Genomic DNA, 26,870 nt, shown 5'->3' on the forward strand with positions numbered 1-26,870 from the left:
ATTAGAGGCAACAGTTCGTCTAAAACCAATTAAAGAATGACCTAATTGCATCAATTTACATAAATAATACTATTTTCTTAACAATTGATTATTTAACTAAAATTTTGCAACAATACACTACTAGTACTAAAATATATAAAATAAAAGACCTAATCAAGTTTAATTTATATTCACTCTTTTTTTTTCTTTTTTTTTTTTAGTCTCTTCAACACCGAAGCCCTTCATTCACACTCACACACTCTACTCTTCCCAACCCCCTCTCTGCTCTCTCTCGCTCTCTATACATCTCGCCAAAGCACGCCGCAGCCGTCGGTTTTCGAAGTCCTCTCCCCCTAGCTGCATTGTTTGGGTTTCTCGCCGATTCACAGGTAAGTTATGTATGCCTTTTCTTCGTGTAATGCTTTTGATTTATTTGCTGAAACTGTCATCACATTTGGGAATCTGCTGGAAATTTCCTGTTTCTAATTTATTTGCTGAAAATTGTCTTTCACATTTACATTTGGGAATCTGCTGGAAATGTAAATTTTTTGTTTCTAATTTATTTGCTGAATGTCTTCACATTTGGGAATTTTTTTTGTTTTTTCTAATTTTATTGTTGTAAATGTCTTTCCATTTGGGAATTTTCAGTCTGCTGGAATCTGTTTATACCTTATTGCTGTGAGTGTCAGTTCTGATAAATGTCTTTACATTTGGGAATTTTCAGTCCGCTGGAAGTTTATATTTGCTGTGTCATTATCTACGTTATTTATGGACTCAAAGACAGACCTGCCTTAATCCACTAGTATCATACAAGGGGACATTGATCTTTACTCACAGCTTTTGGGCATATCTCAAAATAATCCAATGTCCTCTTCTGATTCTACACCTGATGTTGAATCTCCTAAGAAAACAAAACGGGGTATTAACTTCAATGTAGATGAAGATAAACTCCTAGTGTCAGCATGACTCAATACTAGTGTCCATGCCATACGCACATATGAGCAAAAACAAAGTATATTTTGTGAAAAAGTTTGGGAATACTTCCACAACCACAATACCTTCGGTACCACATGTAGTGCTAGTTCCCTAACAAGTCATTGGAGAATGATTGACAAGGAGCCAACTAGGTTTTGTGGGTGCATGGCTCAAGTTAAAGCAATTCCTCAAAGTGGTACGACTGAAGAAGATAAGGTATAAATTATATTCAACAGTATTAACATACCCATTAACCAGTAGTTTGAAGATACTAATCATGTTATATTTCTTTTCATTTTTTTTAGATTGACAATGGGAAGGCTTTTTATAAAAACTTCTATTTAAAGTTTCAATTTGAACATTGTTGGCTTATGTTAAAGGACCAACCAAAGTGGAGTGAGCCTAAGGAAAAATCGAGGACATTGTTACCTCTAGCTCTGGATTCAACATCTATTGTCGAGGGGGATGGTGTGTCCTTATTGGATGACGTTTCCAATTTCAAAAGACCGATTGGTAGAAAGGCCGAAAAGGTTAACCGAAAGAACAAAGCTACTGAAAAAGATGTTGCGGAATATTTGGCCAAGAAAATGAAATTTATTGAGGAATCACAAAAACAAGAAAATGATCGTATCAAAGCGGAAATGGTTCACTTGAAAGAGTTAAGGGATAGGGTCTGTAGGAAGAGAATTCGATTAGAAGAGGAAAAACTTAAAATAGAGAAGGAGAAACTTGGTATTGAGAAGGAAAAGCTTCGTATCCAAAAAAGGGTGTGGCTTGTGTCCAGTGGAAGTTTCCACTGGACACGTTGGATGGTGGACACGTGTCTACTCTTGGACACGTGTCCGAATCCGGACGTGTCTAGTGAAAATTTCCACTGGACAGAAGTCTTACCCTCCAAAAAATGTCCGTGGAGGAGAGAATCATGTTGGTGGATACAAGTACCTTGGCCGGAGTACAAAAACTTTTTTATGAACAACTCCAAAGGGGAATCATTGCTAGACGAATTTCAAGTAATAGTTGGTGTGACCTTATGTTAGGATGTAGCCAAGGACTTCAAGCAAATTGTACATATAAATTATATTGGTTCCATTTTAGTCCATATATAAATAAAATAAAAAAAATAAAAATCATATATTATTGCCATTGGTTCCATCTTAGTCCATATAAAAAAAATCATATATTATTTACCCACAATTCAAACGAATATTTCATTCAAATCTTTTGGTTCTTTTAACAAACTTATAGATGTGTGATCTTAGTTTGAAGGAAAATGAAACTTTCTAATTAACTGAATCAAATACCTTTACAATAATATTTCAAAGAAGGAAGATTCTAATTATTATGCTTAAATCAATGAAGTTAAAATAATTAAATAAAATTTTGTAAGGAAAAAAAAGGAATATTTGATAAATGAAACATATAATTTTAAGTAAAATATAACTAGACAAGAAAGATTCTCCAGCAAGCTTACAAAGATTTCTCTCTGAATCTTTCCCTCTAATTAGAGGCAACATCTCCGTCTAAAACCAATTATACAATGACCTAATTGCATCAATTTATATAAATACTACTGTTTTCTTAACAATTAATTATTGAACTAAAGTTTTGCAACAATACACTACTAAGTATAAAAAAATAAAAAATAATAAAAATCGAAACTGGCCATTTCATATGTATAGGTATAGCCTTCTGAGTATATCTGTTAGAGTTCAGATTAAAGCACTATTTGGATTGGAAATAAGGTATGTCTTTGTTATAATGAAACTGTAATTAGTACGTTCCCTCTAATCTTTTTCATAAGTTGCTTCATTTGGAAAAAGGTAGAACATGTGAGTTACTTTGATCAATGCACCACTTTTACATCATTTTTAGACTTAACTGGAGCTGACCGCAAAGTTTACATGTCTAAGGGGGAAGACTAGTGCTTTTAGTTTGCTAAAATTAGTGTTATCAACAACTTAAATCGTTCTACTTCCGAATTAGCAGGTAAAATAATTACATACCTTCCCTATAAATAGCCATTATCATGTTACAATTCTCATCATTCACCAAACATTCCATTTTCACTTAAAAAGCAACCAATATCATGAGTTTGTGTACTAAAATTTCACTTGCTCTTATTTGTCTTGTGGGCTTAGCGCAGCTTCAGACTTCTCATGCCCAAAACTCACAACAGGACTATCTAAATGCTCCAATGTGGCTCGTACACAAGTTGGTGTCCCAAATATTACATGGAATAGCACAGTCGCAACCTATGCTCAAAACTATGCCAATTCAAGGATTGGAGACTGCAACCTTGAGCACTCAAATGGGAGCTATGGTGAGAACCTTGCTAAAGGCAGTGGCTCATTTACAGGGACAGCTTGATGTAGAACACAATTTACTGTTTAACTATTGTAATTTATTATTTTTGGTATTTTTATGTAAAAACGTTATTTTAGGTTTAGGTGATTTATTTCCTTGTTTTTAGGTGTATTTAATGCTTTTTAGGTCAAATTTGATTCTAGATATGGTAAGGTATCAATTAGGAGTTATTTTAGAATATATTTTCTTGTCTGTCAAGTTTTATGGAGCCCTTAAATAGGCCCTTAAGTCTGTAAACGTTTTTCATAGAATATTATTGAATAAAATTCAGAAAAGGTGAGGCTTTGCTCTCTTTTGGTTCTTCAAGAACTGTGAACTTATCAAGGTTTCTTCCTTGTGGCGTTCAAACTTTATACTTTTGGTTCGTGATTCTTTATAATCATTGGGTCAAGGTCAACTTATACCTTTGGTTCGCGTTTCAATTATAAACGTTGGGTCAAGGTTTCTATCATAAATCTGATTTTTAGCTTCCCTGGGTTAAGTATTCCAATATTTTTGTTGGGTCTCAAAGCGTGTCGATTGAGGTTCGCATCATTTGGTGTTAAATATTCCAATATTTTTGTTGGGTCTCAAAGCGTGTCGATTGAGGTTCGCATCATTTGGTATCAGAGCACAGGTTCTAAAATCAGTTTTCTATCCCTTTATCTTTTGTTTTTTGTTATCATCCAAAAACAAAGTGAAATAAAAAAAAGAGGAAATAAAAACAACGAAAAAAAAAAAAAAAAAAAGATGGTAATTATTGAGAACATTGTGAAAGATTCAATTGAGGTTAAATATGAGGATGAGTCCACAACTCACAATCCTCAAGTCTCAGTTTATTTGTTGAAGATGACTATACAATATGTTGATTTTCTTGGAGTAGAAAATTTTAACTTTATTATCAACCCTTTGTTGATTGATGTTGCAAATAAATTGAAAGTAGATAAGAAGAAATTTTCTGCTACACTTTATGAAGGATTCAAATTTCACAACCGGATCAAGTCATTAAAGCATTCGAAGTATTTGTTTATTTGGAGCGGAAGATTTCAGATTTCAAAGATGAACTCGAGGACGAGTTTGTTTCAAGTGGAGGGGTCTGATGTAGAACACAATTTACTGTTTAACTATTGTAATTTATTATTTTTGGTATTTTTATGTAAAAACGTTATTTTAGGTTTAGGTGATTTATTTCCTTGTTTTTAGGTGTATTTAATGTTTTTTAGGTCAAATTTGATTCTAGATATGGTAAGGTATCAATTAGGAGTTATTTTAGAATATATTTTCTTGTCTGTCAAGTTTTATGGAGCCCTTAAATAGGCCCTTAAGTCTGTAAACGTTTTTCATAGAATATTATTGAATAAAATTCAGAAAATGTGAGGCTTTGCTCTCTTTTGGGTCTTCAAGAACTGTGAACTTATCAAGATTTATTCCTTGTGGCGTTCAAAATTTATACATTTGGTTCGTGATTCTTTATAATCATTGGGTCAAGGTCAACTTATACCTTTGGTTCGCGTTTTAATTATAAACGTTGGGTCAAGGTTTCTATCATAAATCTGATTTTTAGCTTTCTTGGGTTAAGTATTCCAATATTTTTGTTGGGTCTCAAAGCATGTCGATTGAGGTTCGCATCATTTGGTGTTAAATATTCCAATATTTTTGTTGGGTCTCAAAGCGAGTCGATTGAGGTTCGCATCACAGCTGCAGTGAACTTGTGGGTTGCAGAGAAGAATTGCTATGACTACAACAGCAATACTTGTGTTGGGGGACAGTGCTTGCACTATACTCAAGTTGTGTGGCGAAATTCATTTCGTCTTGGGTGTGCTAGAGTTCAGTGCAATAATGGGTGGTGGTTTGTCACTTGCAACTATGATCCTCCAGGCAATTATGTTGGACAACGTCCTTATTAGTGAAGCATGAATTGATCACCTCAAAGTCCTAAGCCTTGACTGCTAGGAAAAAATAAAGATACATAAAGAAAGTACTGATCATAGAAATAAAATATGGTTACAGAACTCTTTTCTTTGAGTAGCCACTGAAAAATTATTTTATTAGCTTCTCAAAAGTTGTTATTTACTCATTCCTCTTATTATTTTAAAGAATGTGTTTTTTTTTTTCTCTAATTCAAGGCTTTAACGTGACTCAAGTTTTAATAAGGTGTTATATGTGGTAATGACATATTTTGTAGTGTTATTTGTGTAATTTCGAATCCGACCTCTCCCTCCCCACTATGTATATAGAAAATTAAAAATAAAAATAAAAATAAAAATAAAAATAAAAAATGCTTTTACATGACTATAACTCTCGTTTTATATGAACATAAAAAATAGGCGTAAATGCACTTTTAGTCCCTACATTTTGGTTTTTTTTTTTTTTTTTCCATTTTGGTCCTTATATTTTGATTTTACCACTTTTAGTTCCTAAACCAATTAACACATGTTATTTTCGTCTTTTCCGTCAGTCAATCGACGGAAATATCTGAGGTGACTAACGGAGAAATTAAAATATTATAAAAAAATGCCATATTAGCATCTAATTTTTTTAATAATTTATTAATTTTAACTAAATAAAAAAACAAAAAACATAATTAAAAACAAAAAAAAAATACATAAATTTAGATCTAATTCATTTTGAACAAGAACACACAATAACATGATCACAGATTTAAACATCATCACAAGAACATAAGAGCACAAACCCAGAACCAATCACAAACTCAAATTTAAAAACACAAACAACACAATAACAAACATAAACTATTTACTCTCAAAATAAATGTTAAGTCAAATCCAAAAAATCCAGAAAATCATACAAACTCATCAAGAACACACAAGAGCACAAACCCAAAAAAATCCTACAATCCTAGAAATCAAACACAGAAAAATCATAAAAGAATATTGTACCCAAAAAAAAAATCAATCCATATATATACACAAACCAAATTATCCAAAAGAAAAAATAGATTTAAATCTGAAAATTAAATCAATACAATCATTAACAAAATACTCACAAAATTGAACAAACCCAGCTCAATCCCTCAACCATACCAACACAAACCCACAATGGACCTAGCCGATCCAGACCCAGAAAACCCAGATCTACCCACCACCTGCGACCCAAAAAAACTGAACCAACACCATTGATCTGACCTAACCACCACGATCTCCACCTCCACCAATCTAGCATAGCCATCAAACCTAACCAACCCGATCTGGGTGTGTGTGTTATTACACATGTTACATGCTCATAAAGCCTCAAGCACATATACCCAGCACTTACCCTCTATTTCGCCCTTTAACCTCCACATCTCATTTTTGTGGATCAAGCGCCATTCAAGATGCTCTTAGCTTGTAGATCGAAGACTTCAGAAACCCCATCTCTTTCTTAATGAGATAGGAATCAATCACGAACAAGAAAACAAGCGGTGGTTGCAGTGGCGACTAGTTGATTTGGTTATCTTGGGAGTACTCGATGGTGGTGTAATGAAGGAAGAGCTCGGCGGGGAGGAGATGGAGGCGTAGTTGGGAGGGAAGTGGTTGCACTGGAAGCAGAAAGGGCAGATCCAAATCTTGGCGGCAAAGTTGACGATGGCGAAGGGGTTGAGGACGGAGCGACATGTGCAGCAGCAAAGAGGGGAGTAAGGGAGGAGGGTGATGTTCAAGAGAGGTTTGATTGGAGAGTAGATGGCGGAGACCGGGACGACGTAGCTCGAGGATTCTTGCTTCGTGCTTGGGATCACGTTCCATGGCATTCAGACTCATCTTGGGATTCTAGTTCCAAGAATTCTGCCATTTTGAGATTTTGAATTCCTTCTTTTTTGTTTGTTATTGTATTTTTTGTGTTTTTAAATTTGAGTTTGTGTTTGGTTTTGAGTTTGTGCTCTTATGTTCTTGTGTTGATGTTTAAATCTGTGATTATGTTCATGTGTGTTCTTGTTCAAAATGAATTAGATCTGAATTGATGTATTTTATTATTTTTAATTTTGTTTTTTGTTTTTTGTTTTTTAATTTCATTAAAATTGATTAATAAATTTGTTTATATTTAGAAGCTGACATGGCATTTTTTTAAATGCTAATTAATTTTTATTTTTTATTTTTTAATTGGCTACATCAGCATTTAATGTGTCAGCAATGCACTCAGTTTATCACTTAAGCAATTTCCATTAGTGGACTAATGGAAAGAACCAAAATGGAACGCGTTAATTGATTTAAAGATCAAAAGTGGTAAAATTAAAATGTAGAGACTAAAATGAAAAAAACAAAAAACAAAACAAAACAAAATGTAGAGACAAAAAGTGCATTTACACCTAAAAAATACTATTATGGAAGGCTAACACTTCTTCATCTCTCTCTTCGCAGGTTCTTGCTTTGACATACTAATACTAGCCAAGAAATAGCCTTTATCTTTGACATAGAGGACTAAATAAACTTTATCCTATGAGATTGCCGAGTAATATTATTGGATTATATGTGGCAAACTTACTGCACATAATGCACGGATTCTTCGCTTTCCAATCAGTATTCTCACTGTTTATAGTTGATACACCAACCTAACAACTATGGGAGCTATAAGAGGATTACATTAAGGAATTATATAGCAAATCCACCCACTTTCCTTCTCTCTCTATCTTAGAGGTTATTGATTGTCCCGACGATAAGAGGATTTAGTTCCCAAATTAAAAGGAAGGAAAACCAAACAATCAAACCAAAAAATAAATGAGCGGTGGAGTATCAAAATAAATAAATAAATGACTAGTCTTTTTCTCCATGCATTATTATTCGAGCTGTGAGTCTAGCAGAGTAACGAGGCTTTTTCATGAAAAAATGGCTAGGGTGTATGGTTGAGGTGTCATGTTGGAAATCAACTAGGGCCTGGACCTATAACTGGTATTTGAAATCAAACAGAATTCATGGATTATTGTCTAATCTAGTCAACCTCATTCAGAAGAGAGACCAAGGCACGCCTAAGTCACAAATTCATAAGAAGCAACCCTCTTTTTACAAATTGGAAACCCACAGCCGAAAAATTCAAAGCACGTTTTGCACCATTAGGAATAGGAAATACATAGAGACAAATTGATCAGCGCTACTTACCCGGAAATGGGAACAGTTTTTATGTCCTAGAGGAGGGTTCTATTGACCTTAAGGTAGCTTAACTGTTTAGTTATGGTCTCAAGTCTAAAGTGGCTCAGGGTATTTTACACGCTATTCACTATAGATACCCCCTAAATACATGCCTTTTTTCTGTCAATCATCCCAATATTTGACTTTGGACTTAACCAAATCAAAACAAAAATGGGATTGAATAAAACTTCAATAGCTCTTTTTCATCTCATGGTTATAATCCTGGTGCATCCGTCATACCCATAACTCGCCACAAGACTACCTGCTCACAATTGAGCTCAAGCACTAGTTGGTGTCCCAGCTAAGACATGAACACAATGAAGGCCTATGCACAAGAGAATGTTAAATCAAGGATTAGTGATTGCAATCTTGTTCCCTCAAAAACACTTAATGGTAAGAACTGATAAGTGATAACACTAGTCATAACCATTGACAATGTGTCACTTCTTTCACAAAGAAAACAGAAGTCATTCTCGCAAACTTCAATAAATGCTCTCCATATGAACTAAAAAAGAACACGATGTTCATCTTTGTATAATTTGCTATAGAATAAATTGTTAGCCGTTAGGTGGTTAAACTTCTTTAGATTTCAGTTTCATTCTTACACTTGTATCTTAAGCTATTCTGCTACTATATAATCTAAGCATCAGTGAGAATATTATACATCAATCATGTCCATTAAATTGGATAGTTCAAATTACGTACTCTGGGCATCAAATCTTGCCAATACTGAAACCTACTTTTGAGTTCACTGATGGTTTAACAAAACCAACAGCTCAATATCTCTATGATGAATTTGGCAATCCCACTGTCATGAATCCAGAGTATCAAGCTTGGGCTCACAGAGACCTAGCTCTAATCTCATCAATTTGACTCTATCTGCACCCACTCATTAGTTGGATTAGACTATACAAGAATGTGGAAAATCGTGAGAAGAGGTACCCTTAAACCAGATCTGCATCACATCAAGAAAGAAAATACTCAATTGTTGCCTATCTAAATAGGATCAAGGAAGCCAAAGATTGGCCTCCTTGTTCTGTGCAGTAATTAGAACCAGAAGTGATGGAATCTCACTTGAAGAACTTCATGTTCTTTACATGCTGAAGAGCACAAGAACAGAGATAATGATGAAAATTCAAGGAAATACATCAAATGGCCATGGTTGCACCAACCACTAACAGATAGCGCATTTAGAAATTACTCATCAAATAGAGGAAGAGGAAGGAACTCTAATCAACAAGGCAGAGGCAATTACTCAAATTCCAGAACAGCTACCCAACTTTTGGGAGCATAGCGCTTTCTCCAAGCACTGAATATGCCAGCTCATTATTCTTAAATGTTTTATTCATAGTTTTTCATCAATCATGTTCTTTTTACCTTCTTTTCATTTTTATTTCATATATTTTTTAATTTCTCTGGTTATGATTTGAAGGGACTCTTAAGTCCAACCAAAAAAATGTTTCTCCCAAGAGATCAATCTACTAGACTTTTCTTCTCACAAATTCCCATGCCATGGACTAAAAAGAAGGATACTTTTAAGAGAGAACTCCCTCTCTAAATGGTAATCAACTTAAAAGGCAAAGGGGACATAATTTAGTCCTTCACTGACTACTTGAGTGTTTTAAATTTATATCAATCAAAGCACCTAAGGCCTAAGGGTAGAATGACACATTCAAATGCATCTTAGTAAAAATGAAAGGCAGAACTTCGAGTCTTCAAAGATTGAGTCCAAAATAGAATGATTCAAAGAAAGGCTGAAATTTTTTAGATTTGGGTGCAAGATTCCGAAAGGAAGTCAAAACGTAATACATATAAGAAATAGTACATGGACAGTGAGGAAGCAAGCAACATATAGACTACCGTGAAAACTACTACATCCTAGACCAGAATAATCAACGATATAATCAATGACATAGAACATTCATGGCTGCATCAATCAGTGACAACTTCCACAATAGACAAACAACCCATGGCGCCCTTTCTTAATCAAATGCCTTCTCTAAAACCTATAACAAGAGTTCATAAGAAAAATCCCTCCACATGACTTTCCTTTTTCAATTATTTTGCTACACAATGGAGTAATTGAATTCTAAACATTTCTATTATCATTCATTCATTGTTTTCCTTCCCTAGTCAAGGCTTCGATTCTTGTTGCAACCATTACAATAATTTGACAGTTTTCTCAATATTCATTTCAAACAAATACACCAAACAACAATAATTCCAGAATCCAACTTTGCTTACCAGAAAAAGTTCTCATGACAGCTCAACAATCTTCTGTCGCTTTTTTGATGGATTAACATCTTCACTCAAAGAATTGCCTTGGCCAGACTTTGATCTTTCAAGTTTCAAAGGCAAGCATGTGTCATTACCATCATCATTGTCATTTTCATCATCATCATCATCATCATCACTATCATTATCACTGCTATCATCTGAATCTGTTCCGCTATTACTAGCAGCCAATGGAATCAAAGGCTGATAACCAGCAATTGCAGATTCAGCTGCAGCAACAGCCTCAGGGGTATGAAGATCAGCAATACCAAGCATCAAATCCTGTAATTAAGATGCACTTAAAAAATCAGTTATGATTTCAGTGATTGATACAGTTGAGGGGGGGAGAAAGAGACCCACTTACCATATCAATGATTTCAGTTTAATTTCCAGTGAGCAATTCAATATCATAGCTCTCAGAATTTTCCTGAATTTAATAAATTGTATACATAGGTTAAAAGTAAAGCCAACAAAAAGGAAAGGAAAGCATGGGTTAGGGATTAAAGTAGAATAATTGGAATTTAATTAAACAATAAACCTTGAGTAAAGGATCAAATCACAACCTTTGCATCATGCTGAAGCCTCTCATTAGCTTCTGATATCACTCCTAAAAAGTCTTTAATTTTCCCCAAAACTGCAGCAAAGGAAATGAAATCAAGCACCAATAAGAATCGGTGGTTTTTTCCTTCAATTTTTTTTTATATTAATTGAAAAAAAAAAAAAAAAAAACACTAATGAAGATTGTAATGTATGCCAGCTCGCCAATTTCTTTGACAGTTCTAGCCACTGAAAACAAAAATATATAGCGAAAGGAAAGAGTACCCAACAATTTGACTGACTGTTTCTAGTAACAACTCAACAGTCCTGATGAATTATGGTTTCCAACATAATGAAAAACATTCCATGAATTATTTCCCTGTGAATTATCATCTTATACTGCCCAGATGAGGGCCATGCTTGGTGAGTATATATCATCTTATGATGAACTTCCCAATCCCACCTTTGCATAGGATCAAAGTAATTAAGTATTTAGGTGTTCACTTAGGCCGCCATATGACAATATGACAACTACCTTGTGACACAAGATAGAGCAAAAATGAAACAACAAGAAAGCACATAGGCCTTGCTTAGAGTCAGCACCAAGCGGAAAAAACCACTAGGAGTCAGCACCTAATGTGGACCAGCACCAAACCAAAAAGAGACCAAACATAATATTTTTCATTCATCAAAATATCAACAGTCTCCTCAAGGAGTACAATAGGTTGCAAAACCCTAGTTCTAATTGGATTAGGAAACCCTAATTGCCTTATTATAAAAATAACCTTGCTTCTAAATTAAATACTAATAGCCTAATAAACTACTAGGACCTAAAATATAAAAATACAATTAACTTGCAAACATAAATAATACTAAATAAAAATCTTCTTGCATCTCCCGCATCACCAAGTGTGCATACATTTTAAACATAACATAGGAGAACTTAAGCCCAAAGGAAAGAAAATCAATTGGTTCCTTTTGTCAAGCCTATGGCTATTACAAGACTAGTATTTTATTTATCTATGTTACGTTTTTTTTCTATAGGTAATATGTTACATTTTGGTATTATTATGATTTAGAATTTTAAAAGGTCATGAGACTAGCATATGATTTTCATGAAATGGGATGGTTAGAATTTAATTATTATAAATAAGATAATGGGTCAGGATTCTAAGAGTACTAAAGGTTATTATAAGTAGCCTCTTTTGAGGCATTGTAAGTAACCTTTCATATCTTTTATATGAAATTTCAAATTTGAATTGCTCTTGAGCTTTTTGAGCCTAGAAATTGATATTTGATTGTTTCAACTTCAATCCTATTATAGTTTTCTTTGATTTAATCTTGTTTATTGTTGAAATTTCTTGTTAAACCCATCTTTAACACTAGATCTAAGTTCTCCATACCACATCAAGTGGTATAAGAGCTAAAGATCCTAGATCTGAGCCACTACATTCAAATTTGAGTAAAAGGAAGCACCTTTAAGCTATGGTTGATCATGGTAATGGTCACGGGATAGAGGAAATCAAGACCAAAGGATTGAGATGAGGCATATGATTGAAAATGTGTCGCAAGTTGTACAAGCTCTTCTATGACAAGAACCAGCAGGGGATGGTGTATGGAGATTCTGCAAAATGACCATGAACTCTGGGACATACCAGAAGATGGTCTCAACAATGAGAAAAAATATGGTAGATGAAAATTGATGCGAACCTCAATCGACACGCTTTGAGACCCAACAAACAATACTGGAATATTTAATACCAAATGATGCGAACCTCAATCGACACGCTTTGAGACCCAACAAAAATATTGGAATACTTGCCCAAGAAAGCTAAAATTTAGATTTGTGATAGAAACCCTGACCCAACGTTTATAATCGAAACGCGAACCAAAGGTATAAGTTCACCTTGACCCAATGATTATAAAGAATCACGAACCAAAGGTATAAAGTTTGAACGCCACAAGGAAGAATCCTTGATAAGTTCACAGTTCTTGAAGAACCAAAAGATAGCAAAGCCTCACCTTTTTTTTTTTATTCCATAATGTTATATGAAAAACGTTTACAAGCATAAGGCCTATTTAAGGGCTCCATAAAACTTGACAGACAAGAAAATATATTCTAAAATAACTCCTAATTGATACCTTACCATATCTGGAATCAAATTTGACCTAAAAAGCATTAAATGCACCTAAAAACAAGGAATTAAATCACCTAAACCTAAAATAACGTTTTTACATAAAAATACCAAAAATAATAAATTACAATAATTAAACAGTAAATTGTGTCCTCATCAGACTCCTCCACTTGAAACAAACTCGTCCTCGAGTTCATCTTTGAAATCTGAAATCTTCCACTCCAAATAAACAAATACTTCGAATGCTTTAATGACTTGATCCTGTTATGAAACTTGAATCCTTCATAAGGTGTAGCAGAAAATTTCTTCTCATCTACTTTCAATTTATTTGCAACATCAATCAACAAAGGGTTGATAATAAAATTAAAATTTTCTACTCCAAGAAAATCAACAAATTGAATAGTCATCTTCAACAAATCAATTGAGACTAGAGGATTGTGAGTTGTCGACTCATCCTCATAATTAACCTCAATTGAATCTTCCACAATGTTCTTAATAATTACCATCTCTCTTTTTTTTTCAAGTTTTTTTCTTTTTTTTTCACTTTTTTTTTTTGGATGATAACAGGAAAATAAAAGATAAAAGGATAGAAAACTGATTTTAGAACCTGTGCTCTGATACCAAATGATGCGAACCTCAATCGACACGCTTTGAGACCCAACAAAAATATTGGAATACTTGCCCAAGAAAGCTAAAATTCAGATTTGTGATAGAAACCCTGACCCAACGTTTATAATCGAAACGCGAACCAAAGGTATAAGTTCACCTTGACCCAATGATTATAAAGAATCACGAACCAAAGGTATAAAGTTTGAACGCCACAAGGAAGAATCCTTGACAAGTTCACAGTTCTTGAAGAACCAAAAGAGAGCAAAGCCTCACATTTTTTTTTTTTTATTCCATAATGTTATATGAAAAACGTTTACAAGCATAAGGCCTATTTAAGGGCTCCATAAAACTTGACAGACAAGAAAATATATTCTAAAATAACTCCTAATTGATACCTTACCATATCTGGAATCAAATTTGACCTAAAAAGCATTAAATGCACCTAAAAACAAGGAATTAAATCACCTAAACCTAAAATAACGTTTTTACATAAAAATACCAAAAATAATAAATTACAATAATTAAACAGTAAATTGTGTCCTCATCAAAAATTCCTTTCATGAAGCTGCACCAGTAGGAAATGTGGCACAAACCAGATTAGAGAATCAGTTGGTGTGTGAGATTGGATGAAGGATGAAAATTGAAAGAGTTTTGTAGAGTTTTTCTTTTTTCTTTTTTCTTTTTTTTGTAGATTGGAATTCTCTATCAATATATTGGAGTAATTAAAATGTTCAAGAAAGTGATGCACACCAAGTTTTTATGCAAGTCCTAAGAGAGTTTTGTAGGACATGGAAGCTTTGCATGAACATGTTGATTTGAAAAACCAACTAGTGTTTGATGAATTTCAAAAGACAAAAATACTTCTACTACACACACACACGCACATACACACACACACACACACACACACACACAAGATTTCATCATGGGATGCAAGGATGAGCCTGAGTAAATTCGGAGAACAAAGTTGTCTCAAATGATGGTGATACACATTATTTGGTTTATATTACAAATTGAAGAAAATATCTCAATCTTGTTATAGACAAGTTACTGAGATTCTTGATTTACTTAGATGACAAAGAAAGAAATTATGGAAAATATTCTTCAGAATTCCAATAGATTGTGAAAAATTGAAGCCAACCTAGAGAGCATTGATGGAAGTTATTCAAACAACACCAATATAGAAAACCTAGAATACAACAAAAGGGGTAAAGATTGATGCTAGCTAACTCTAGGACAAGCCAATGCAACGAGTGCTAATGGAAGTTCTTCTCATTGCACCGAAAGAGAAAACTGTCTAGCAAACAACAAAAGGGGCAAAGATTGATGCTAGAAATATTAACACTCGTGGATAAACATTAGATAGCTTATCATGAGTACCCCGCATAATAACAAAGAGCCCAGGACGCAGGAAGGCCAAAAATTAATCTTACATCACATATCAACATTACCACCATAGTATAATTGTCAAAACATGGTCATTTCAATTACACTAAGCCAGTGTTTTTATTTACATAACCGTAAACTCAGCAGGGAATCGCCATCCCATATCTGACTATAACTTCTCAGAAATGTACATGGCCACTGGAAATTTTGTATCTTAGACTAGGGTGTCAATTAAATATATAAGTAGCCGAGGCCAGGACAACTATTTAGAGTCAGTTTGGTTAGGCAATTTGGAAGCCTAAAAATACATTTCAAAACCCAAAATGCCATTTCACGACAACAACCCCTCATAGTTTTTTTACAATTGCTCATTTTAAAACTCAAAAGCGAAACAGACTTACAATACAGTGCAAGGAAATTAACTCTTTAAATATACAGAGAATGAAACATAATGCAGGTTCAAAAGGCATTCAGAAACTTAAGAAAAAAGTGGTAATAAATAAAAATAAATTAGATTGGAAAGATGGGGTTACCTTGGCTTTTGGGAACAGGAGCAGTGATGGGGTTTCCATCAGGAATGGCTTTCTGGGGTAGAAGGGCTATGTCTTTTCTGCAAACAAGAAGAGTGGACTCTGCACAATACATACACAAAATTAGTGAGAGAAGAAATTTGTAACCCAATACTTACATGTACTAGTCGTATACAAAAACCAAAACACACAAACCTAATGGTGAGGTGGAGGGATTCTTGTGCTCCAAGTGCAGAAGGTCTTTGCTTGTGTGGCCCATCTCTCTTTAGAACAGGGTTTTTCACAGTTTCTCTTGGAGGTTTTGTTCTTTTGCCATCTCTTCCCTATATATTATTTGTTTCAATATTAGTGGTTTTAATTATACGTATTGGTCACTTGTTGGTTCTCGACTTTTGTCCCAAGTTTCAAAATGGTCTCAAAACTACAGTCACTTCATTGGTGTGGTGCATTTTAGTCGATGCTGAATTGGGTTTTTTTTCAAATTTTTGGTCTAGTTTCAAATTGTAGTTGTAGTTCAGTAGTTGTAGGTGCAATTTCTACACCTCCACCATGGTTGGCGATGCACTGACTCCATTTAGTGGTTGGTTTTGTTTTATGCATTTGGTGGGGTGATTGGTTTGAGGAGTTTTGAGTTATATAACTCAAAACTCAGTGCTCAAAACTCAAAAACCGTGGGTCCTACTGAGATAAATTTTGTTTAGTTGAGTTTTCAGTTTTGGTTTTCATAACTCATATTTCAAAATTTTGAGTTATGAGAATGAAAATTGAGAATAGGTGGAGAGGTGTTTTCAGTTTTTAAAATATGAGTTTCATGGCATTCTCGTAAATTAGTAGACCTATGTGGTCCCCACTGCAGTGACTTGTCACATCAAATATTAGTACCATTGGAAGTTTTTTCATCTTCTTTACTTTTGCTCGAGCTTCACATTACATACACCACCAGACCCTCTCTGTTTTCCTCTCTTCTCTCTACATCCATAACTACACTTCCACCAAAAATTTTTGCTAGGACCAAGTTTCTAAACAAGCACAGGCAGCAAACAATATTAAGTGGGGAAAATAAGGGTTGACCCATTGTTTTATTTTGTGGTCTTTCGGGGTAGAGGAATAAGGGAAACTAAGATAGAACAGAGGCCCTAGCACTGAAACAGACAGAAAAAAACCATGGAATTTGGGACTACTATCAAAAATTGGGCAAGATGAAAAGGAGAATGAGATTTGCTGGATATGGGTGTCGACCAATTCTTGGATTTTGGGGTTAGTTCGAGACAGAGGAAGAGGAGGAAATCATCATGCCATAGCCCGTATAACAAAAAAGGAACGGAACTCACCGGTAGAATCTGGGTAATCGAAGACAGGAGTGAGCTTTGAGAAATTTCTTTAGGGGTTTGCTGGAGATGGGTCTTGTGGATATGGAGGCGAAAGAGTAGAGCTAATGGACTTTTTTCTAACATTTGGTGTGTGTGTGTGTGTGTGCGTGTGTGTGTGTGTGTGTGTGAGAGAGAGAGAGAGAGAGAGAGAGAGAGAGAGAGAGAGAGAGAGATAAGAAAGACAAATTTTGGGTGAAAGGAGAGAGCAGGCCACACGCGCGAGAGACACATGACCGTTCTAAAAGTATAGGCTGTGGGCTCCAGAAAAAAGTGAAAAAGTTGAGGCATAACTGCATAGTTTGCTCTCTAGTCTCCCTTGAACATCCTTCGTTATAATGCCAATGAGTTGATCTTCAATGTATACCTTCCTATAAAATATAATAGAATTTCTTTGCTTCCATACATGATAAACAGTAGCCCACAAAGCTAGTTTGCAAAGGGTTGTGCTTAAGCCTTCCCCTTTAAGATTATTTCCCCCTAACTCATACTATCATGCCAATTAGTTTTAGCATAAGATACTAGAAATAAGTTCATTGTAATTTCCCAAACCCTCTTGGTAAAAGAAGAACCGAAAACTCAATTCTAGAGTTGCAGAAAACACATAAACCATCCACTAGAACTTGGAAGACCTCGTTGCAAGATTCTAGCTTTGGTTGAAAGCTTATTAAGAATAACCATCCAACCAACAAATGAATGTTTGGGAATGGCCAAGTTAATCCACAGTAAATGCCACCATTCCATATTACTACCTCTACTCCTAATTTTATTTCAAATACCAGCACAATCAAATTTATAAGAACCAACCCATAAAGCTCTATCTTGCTCATGAGTTTAACTAAGAAAATATTACTTTGGATATTCACTAAGTGGTCTAATCTAGCAAAGCAATGAAGCAACACAAACCCACATAAACATGCTACTTCAAAAGAACAAACAGACACAAACATTAGAAACCCACATACCCTTATATGCGAAAGTTTACAATAATAATAATAAATTAATTAATTAACAAATGACTATTGATACTGTTAATCAACTCATATAACAAATCATGGAGAAGATTAAAGATTCCTCCTCACCCACCCCATACCCAATACCCACCCAAAAAAAAAAAAAAAATCGACATTAGTCCTTTGGAATAATTGCATATATCTACCTTTTCAAATGGGTAGCCCTGAAAAACCAACAAATAAGAAGGGATACAAAACAATGGCAATGAAGCTAGGTTTCATCGTTTGATCCTTACCTTTGACAATATCAAAGAGATTTTGATCATCTCAAGAAACCTTCACGAGATAGTAAGTCGAAGAGGTGCTAAAGGAGATTGATAGAAAATATGCAAGACAATCTGGTTTTTTGAGAAGAACTAGAGAAGCAATCTACAAGAAACTCAGAGAACACAAGAGAGAACGGCGTTAAAGGAACAATCTGAATTTTATTTTAGGTTTATATATCTTGGATATAGAGTGACATATAGTTAAGTAAAGTTGTAATCTAATTTTCAATTTTCTTTATATTGGTGTTAAAAGAGAGAGATAGAGATTGCTTGGTGTGCAGCTATGTGGAAATTAAGTGGCTAGTGTTAATAATCAATTAAGTATGATATTAGTTTATAAAAATTAAAGTCTCAAACTTTAAAGGGAGATTAATTATCATTAATAATCTAACACATTTATACATTTTTTTTCACACAGTTTAGGATTTCAATTGGGTTAAGTTATTATTGGTCTCATATTGTGGAGGCCTTGTTAGAGATAATAGAAGAAATATATTAAAGCTTACAAATTTTACTACAAGATACTCACAAATTGATGTAGCAAAGATCTTAATTATGAAAATTAACAATTTAATTAACGAATGTATGACTTACTTTTTATGATTGATAACATGTCAATTTGTAAATTCACAATAAAATTTGTAATATTCTTAGCATCACTTAAAATCTAGCAAGAGTCAAAGGCAAGTAAGTCAACCCAAATAGTGAGATCAAAGGCCCAAAACCCATACCACCAATGTGTGTGTCATGAGAGAGAGAGAGAGAGAGAGAGAGAGAGAGAGAGAGAGAGAGAAAAGCCCATCAGCCACAACCACTGAGACCTATAGCCACAACCAAACCCACCAAACCCATCAAGACAAAACATAGAGCATTAGAGAGAAGAGGAAATCTAAAAGAGAGAGTGAGAGAGGGACAAGAGAGAGAAAGTAAATAAAAAGATCAATGAAAGAAATTAGCAGTTGAGCTACAATAACTATAAGTAGTAGCAGTTTACTGCAGCTCAAAGCTAAAATTTTTTAAGTTTAGTACTTTTGAAATGTAAATGGTTTTTTTTTTTTTGAAAGCTAAAATAGCTTTTATTGCTAAAATAAAACCTCCAATGTGTGAATGCTTTGCATCACTCAAAACAAAAAATTCATTATTATAAAATTTTGGATATTATTATTATTATTATTATTATTATTATTATTATTATTATTATGACAACGACGACGATGACAATGGTGATGATGGTGGGGGGTTTTAGACAATTAGACTTAGGCCACTTAGAGCATCCACATCAATGGATGTAAATTTTTTGTCTATTTTGCAGAAAAAAAACATATTTTTTCTATTTTGCACATCCACTTTTACAAAACACTCACATTAATTTGTTTATTCTGCATACTCTTTTATTTAAATAATATTTTTTTCTCAATTTTTTATTATTTCACCCTACCTATGGCCCACCAACTTTAATATACACGCTAACTCCAATTTCTCTGAACACTTTCCCTTTCTTTTTCTCATTCTTCTTCTTTCTTTTTTTCTTTTTCTTCTCCTACTCCTCCTTCTTCTTTATCACTCTCTCAATTCATATATATCTCTCTCTATCAATTTACCACCCCCATCAACCAAACCCAGTCAAAGGCAAAGGCTTAAATCAATACAAAACAAAACTCACACATTCTATCATCAATTCCAACAAATCCACAAAATTCTCCAAGCTTGAACATCATTTCCAGCAAACCCACAAAAAGTCCACCAAGCTTGAAGCCAAATAAGAGAAAAAACCCAGATTGTATGGGTCTTGATTATGGGTTTGTGTAGGTGAAGTATTTGATGTTGAAATTGTTTGAGAATTTTGCATTTGGAGGGACAGATTTCTGTAGGTGAAGTATTTGATGATGGGTATGTGTGGAGATTTTGTATTTAGAAGAGAGCATGTGGGATGAGTGATGAGAGAGAGAGAGAGAGATCAAATTCATGGAGAGAGAAAAAAAAATATAAAATGCAAATAAACAGTAATTGTGTATATTTACACGGTTACTACAAAGTTGCTATAGTATTGTAGTAACTTTGAATATTTAGACAACTTTGGCTTGACTGATGTGGAAGATTTTTTGGGCAAAATGTGTGTTTTTTGTATTTTGCAAAGTTTTAAAAAGGGTGGTGTGATTGCTCTTAGTCCTAGGTCCTGGGTGAATAAGGTTTCTCTCCAAAATATTTTGGAGAGAAAGTTTTTAAACTTGTCCTATATCTTTTTATTAAATGTGAAATTTGAAAATCTAACCGTTAAATTACATGTTATTTATATTTTTAACATGCATGTAAAATTCGTTAAGAACATATATTATTTATTATTTAATCAATAAACTTATTTTTTGTGCATAATTTTTTACCACAAAACTTGAAATTTAATCATATTATTGATGATATAGCAATTAATATTTGATTTTCTTGAAATTTTGTAACCATTGAAAATATAATAAGAATATCCAATCCGATGGTTAGGGGCCTGTTTAGTACGTGTGTTTAAGTAACATTTTTCAATTTTTTTTGGAAATACGTATAGGTGAAAAAGTGTGAAAATACGTATAATATTGTTTAAAAACTGAAAACATATGTTTAAACACATATAGCAAATATACTCTAGATTTTCAAAATTCGCATTCAATAAAAAGATATAGAAGGATTTGAAGGGTTTTTTTTTTTCCTTTTTTTTTTCAAACTAGTTTATGTATTCTTCCTACGTACATCCAAGCGGATCCGAGACGGAAAATTTTTTTTTTTTTTTTAAACTAATTTGAAAAAAAAAAAAATCCGTATTGGATCCGCGTTGGATGTAGGAAGAATACATAATTAAACTAATATTGGAATAAAATAGAAGGATGGCGGGACAAATATATATATATATATATATAACATCTTAACAAACATTTAAAAATAAGACGATGAAGAAGGTGTGTTTTTTTATTAATAAGCGAATGAAGAAACGTGATTGGCAAAGGAATATAGTTTAGACAGAAGGCCTGGACTGACACAGAAAAGAGACAAATTGGCTAGCAAATATTTAATGGAATGACAGGGAAATAAAATAAAGATGAGGTAGCTCAATGCATTTTAAATTATGGGGAGAATATTTACGTACACATGTTAAACATGTCATATATGTGTAACACATTTTACCATAGTACACATGTTACACATGTCAAATTCTCTAAATTTTTTAGGGTATTCTATTAATAAATTTTCTTAAATCTTAACCATTCTTTAATGATTTAATAGTTTAGATTTCACCATGTCAACATTCCACTAACAAAATTATCAAAATAATAAAATAATATTACAAACAAAACAATTAAGATTATTGTTAATAGAATGCTGACATGACAAAATCTAGACTATTAAATCATTAAAAAATAGTTAAGATTTAAAAAAATCTATTTGATAGAATATTCTAAAAAATCTAGAGAATCCAAATCCAACTTATAAAGGGAAAAATTGTGCTACTTGTGTTCAGCATAATTTAAAATACTCCAAAGAAAAAATTTAGTACCCATACTTTTGTGCTGTGAGTGGAAAAAAGAAAAAAGAAATCATATGAAAATAATAACAATCAATATAATCCAATCAAATAAAATTCAAATTCAATTTCATATTCAAATTCAAATTCAGATTCAAATGATTATCAATAAAGCAAAAGATGGTTAATTAGCAAATTCCCCTATTCTTAGGCTTATTCTCTGTTTGACTATTATGTCTCTTCATCTTGCAGGGGCATCCAGCCTGTGACTAAAAACTTAAAAACTTGCACGTTTTTATTTCCCTTTATAATATATTATATATGGGGGCATGTCGGTATGATATTGATAGGTACAAACAAGTTAGTAGAAAAAATGGTTTTGGAGCAGTACCATGTTTCTGTGTTCAGTTTAGAGAATGCTATATTATCCCTAGCCCCAGGCCTTTTCTTTTAGGATCTTGTTCCACAAATATCGTACTTACACGCGCGCACACAAACAATTCAGAAAAAGAAGAAGAAGAATGGTGGAGATAGAGAAAGTCCTTCACATGAATGGTGGAGACGGAAACACAAGCTATGCAGTCAACTCGCTACATCAAGTCAGTCCTCTCTCTCTCTCTCAACATCGTTTTCTCATATATATATTAACCTCATTTCTTCTTCTTCTTTTTTTAGAGAACGGTGGCATCTATGGTCAAGCCTATACTCGAAGAGAGCATTGAGGAGCTTTACATAACCCTCTTCCCTGAGTATTTGAAGATGGCAGATTTGGGATGCTCAACTGACTGGATTCAACACCCTTTTAGTTGTATCAGATGTCCTCGAGATCATCGGAACCAAGTCCAAAATGTTGAACCTCCCACCACCTTCGTTGCAAGCATTCCTAAACGATCTTCCTGGGAACGACTTCAACACTATTTTTAGGTCATTGCCGAGCTTCTATACGAAGTTGGAGAATGAGAAGGGAAGCTCGTTTGGGCATTGTTTCATAACTACAGTGGCCGGGTCTTTCTATGGCGGGCTCTTCCCTAGCAATTCCTTGCACTTTGTTCATTCTTCTTATGCTCTTATGTGGCTCTCCGTGGTTAGTTATACTAGCTATAACTCCCTCTTCTTCTCTTTAGCTACTTATAACTTCTCCATTATTAGTGATACTTATTTATAAATTTCTGCTGCTTCAATTTTTATGATTCAGTTTAGTTACTAAACTACTTAATCAACGTCGTCTTTTAACATAATAGTATGACAGGACTTCTTATGAGAGATTCATGGGGTAGCATTTTTGGCTTTCAAGATTTGAGTCGTTTTTTGGAGCGTATAAAACGACGTAAAATAACTCATGTGTATAATAAACACTACTCTTTTATACGTATAACAATGAGAAATATATATATAGGTACCAAAACAGTTGGTTTGCGAGACCCAGGAAGCCTTGAACAAGGGGAATATATGCATTGCAAAGACAAGCCCTCCTGCCGTGTTTGATGCATACTTAAAACAGTTTGAAAAGGACTTCACAATGTTTCTCAAGTGTCGAGCAGAGGAGTTAGTCCCAGGTGGTCGTATGGTCCTCACAACTATGGGCAGCGTTAAAAGCGATGATCCTCTGAGCATTTGGGAAGTTGTTGGACTGAAACTCAATGACATGGTCTTGGAGGTAAGGTAGTGTCTAAACTCTAAATTCTTGCGAGAGATATGAGGTAAAAAAATTATAATTAATGAGAAAAAGTCTAAAAGATATTACTATAAAATGTTTATAAATTATTATGACAAACCACACCATATAAATAAATATTCTAGTACTTTTTTTTTCTCCTAATAAGAATTAGGGTAGATTACTTTTTTAAGTTTAAAGTTGGTGTCCGAGGGAGTGAGAGAGAAGTTTCTCAAAAAAAAAAAAAAAAAAAAAGTTTAAAGTGAGTGTGCTTTATTTAAACCTTAAACTTTTAAAATATTACAAGGTGCACTTTTGACGTAATGATCACTTTACAAATATAAGCATTTATGAGATGTAAGGGATAAAAGTTGAGGTTCAAATTTTTAAGAAGGAGCTTCATATACATATACACTTATATTATTCTAGAGTATAATTTATATCTTATATATAAAAATTAAAATTAAAAAAAAAAAACTTTATCATTTCTAAATGAAATAAACTTTATTGTTTCATACAATTTTCTTTAAATTTTAAAGCTTTGGGTAAGTTTCCTTTAAGACTCAAAGTTTGAAATAAATTTCATTTAAATAATTTGATTTAATGTTTGGTGTTTAATACAATTAACTGAAAAAATGAGGTAGAAGTGAAATAAAAAGTAGTTTGGTAAAACTAACATGTAAATCTCACCTCAGCAACATACGACAAGCCTACATACAAGAAATGGCTTTCGTTTTGTCTATACCAAGTATAAGTGAGAATGTGAGATGGCAACAGATTCTTGTTAATAATTCAAAGTTTTCAACATCTATTGGCATTTCTAATTATATAATAAGACAATGATACCCTAATTACATTTTAATTAATTTCAGGGTCTAATAGAATCAGAGAAATTGGACAACTTCAATTTGCCGTACTATGCACCTACTTATGAGGAAGTAAAGAAGGTGATTGAGGTTGAAGGATCTTTCACTTTACATAAATTTGAAGTTTTCAAAATGGATTGGGACTCTTATATAAAGAAAGCAAACATTGGCCTCGATAGGCAAGGAAGGGCGGCGATGACAGCCACTGACATTAGGGCCGTGGGGGAACCAATTTTGTCAAGCCAGTTTGGTGAAGAGGCCATGGACGACTTGTTTCAAAGGTTCAAAGCTGTTGTACTTGATCATATGGAAGCAGAGAAATGTGAGTACATCAACTTGGTTATCTCCTTGACAAAAAAGGGTTGAGTTAGTATAAGGTTAACGTGAAAGTGGAGCACAAAATAATGTCAATTTATGTGGCAGTCATAAGGACATATATTTGTGTCATTCAGTTTGTGTGAGTGTCTTATTACTGATATTAATTTCCAGTGAAACTCAATTATTTAGACTTTTGTGTGACATTTAGCCATATAAACTGTTGTTGGTAATTTAGTCATATCCCCTCCTCCTTCCACTTTAGCTTCTGTTAATTGTCTATGATCTGATGGCCGCTATCCATGAGTTTTGTAGAGTTGATATTTCTCATGTATGTAGGCACGGTAATAAACCAGTTTATTTACTAGCAAAATATGCTTTAGATGTTACTGCTTGGGTTAAACATTGATGTTAAAAATATTAACACCCATCAGATAGCTTATCATGAGTGCCCCACATAATAACACAGAGCCCAGTATGTCTGAAGGCCAAGAATTAATCTTACATTTACATATCAACATTACAGCGAAAGTATAGCGGCCAAATGTCACAATCATCAGTCAAATAACACTACAAAAAACGGGGTCTATAGCCGCGTTTCAAAAACGCGGCTATAGACCCCAAAAACGCGGCTATAACCTATAGCCGCGTTTTCTATGGCCGCGTTTACAACCCACGCCTAAGCGGCGCAGCAACAGACCCTGCGGGTCTGTAGCCGCGTTTTTATAACCGCGGCTAAAGCCTAAGTTTGAAGCCGCGTTTTTGAACCATGGTTATAGGCTTCGGGTCTATAGCCGCGTTTCAGAAAAACGCGGCTATAGACCCGCTTGAGCCGCGCTTACTAACGCGGTCATAGGCTGAGGGCTATAGCCGCGTTTTTTAAAAACGCGGCTATAGCCCTCTATTAGCTGAGAAGCTCGGAACTATAGCCGCGTTTATAAAAAATGCGGCTATAGCCCTCTGTCAATTTTCATCGTACTTGCTTTAAGAAATATAGAAAGGGCAAAGAAAGATCAAACTTTGTAATAGTATATATGAAGATGCTGCATATATGATTATAGGGAAATAACATAACATTCATAATGGAGACTATATAATATATGTAGATAGGTCTGAAAAAACAAAAATAAGAAGCACTAAAACCAAATACAATACTAATTGTAATCATATCACTAATCTTCAATATATATATTGGAATTCAAGGTAATGCAGCCCCTTCTTTTTCCAACTTTCTGAAAAGACCTTCCATCACCGAAGTTCCATAGTATAAAATCTTCTCTTATCTTCATTATTCATAAATTTTTACCTGCACAAATAATGTCATATTTTAAAATGTGAGACCTCAATGACTTTTGTATTGAAGAAAAAACAGACATCCCAATAAATCAACTTGCCTTTAGTATTTACCACCATCGATGAAATCAAACAAAGGTGGCCAAAAAATCCATTAATAAGAAATGATAAGATGGCATGACTAACATGCATGGATGATATAACAAGCAGGGAACTAATAGAGTAGAAGAAACCAATTTCATTAAACTTTCCCAATTACTTCAACTCAAGTAATTATACATTTAGCAACAAAAAAAATTTAATTATACATCACCTAAAACTCCTTTATTCACTTTATCTCTCTTGTTAAAACAAGTATATTTTATTTTGATATTGTGCCTAAACTAAACTAGGACTAAAACTGAAGATCCTGCCCCTTTCTAATTATAACTTGATATCTCTCTTGAATATAATTATATATATATATATATATATATTCACAACTTCAGAATTTGTAACATATGTGAACAAGCAGGACCCCGAAGGTGACAAAATTGAGCCCAATGGAGCTTTGGTTTCGATGTCACTTGATACTACTTATGATCAACATGAATGTATTGACTATAAGTCTAGAACTAGATTAAGTTATTTAGATAGAAATAGAGGTGAGGAAGCCTCCTCATAATATTTTAAAATTTTCGTGCACATGCTAAATCATCATTCT

At 33.8% G+C, this 26,870-nt stretch overlaps 1 protein-coding gene and 2 pseudogenes across 4 annotated transcripts; 2 read left to right on the plus strand and 1 right to left on the minus strand.

The window, feature by feature from the left end:
• The first annotated feature begins 3,040 nt into the window (after positions 1–3,040).
• On the plus strand, positions 3,041–5,301 carry LOC142643049 (pathogenesis-related leaf protein 6-like; annotated as a pseudogene).
• A 2,991-nt stretch (positions 5,302–8,292) lies between these two features.
• LOC142644688 (uncharacterized) lies at positions 8,293–16,305 on the minus strand. 4 transcript variants are annotated; one of them, XM_075819263.1, is made up of 6 exons: positions 16,084–16,305; positions 15,892–15,990; positions 11,255–11,325; positions 11,056–11,118; positions 10,662–10,973; positions 8,293–8,742 (listed from the first exon to the last, which is right to left on the minus strand). In XM_075819263.1, exons 4-5 carry the CDS (start codon positions 11,056–11,058, stop codon positions 10,674–10,676), a joined length of 303 nt encoding a protein of 100 aa, XP_075675378.1. In that variant the 5' UTR covers positions 11,059–11,118; positions 11,255–11,325; positions 15,892–15,990; positions 16,084–16,305; the 3' UTR covers positions 8,293–8,742; positions 10,662–10,673. The 4 variants fall into 4 exon arrangements, with proteins under 4 accessions (XP_075675378.1, XP_075675379.1, XP_075675377.1 ...); XM_075819264.1 differs by lacking the exon at positions 8,293–8,742 and adding an exon at positions 12,705–12,872 and having other exon boundaries at positions 10,260–10,973; XM_075819262.1 differs by lacking the exon at positions 8,293–8,742 and having other exon boundaries at positions 10,261–10,973.
• Positions 16,306–22,545: 6,240 nt separating this feature from the next.
• On the plus strand, positions 22,546–25,221 carry LOC142644694 (S-adenosyl-L-methionine:benzoic acid/salicylic acid carboxyl methyltransferase 3-like; annotated as a pseudogene).
• Positions 25,222–26,870: the final 1,649 nt, after the last annotated feature.

Source organism: Castanea sativa, chromosome 7 (assembly GCF_040712315.1).
Source record: "Castanea sativa cultivar Marrone di Chiusa Pesio chromosome 7, ASM4071231v1".
Taxonomy (NCBI): domain Eukaryota; kingdom Viridiplantae; phylum Streptophyta; class Magnoliopsida; order Fagales; family Fagaceae; genus Castanea; species Castanea sativa.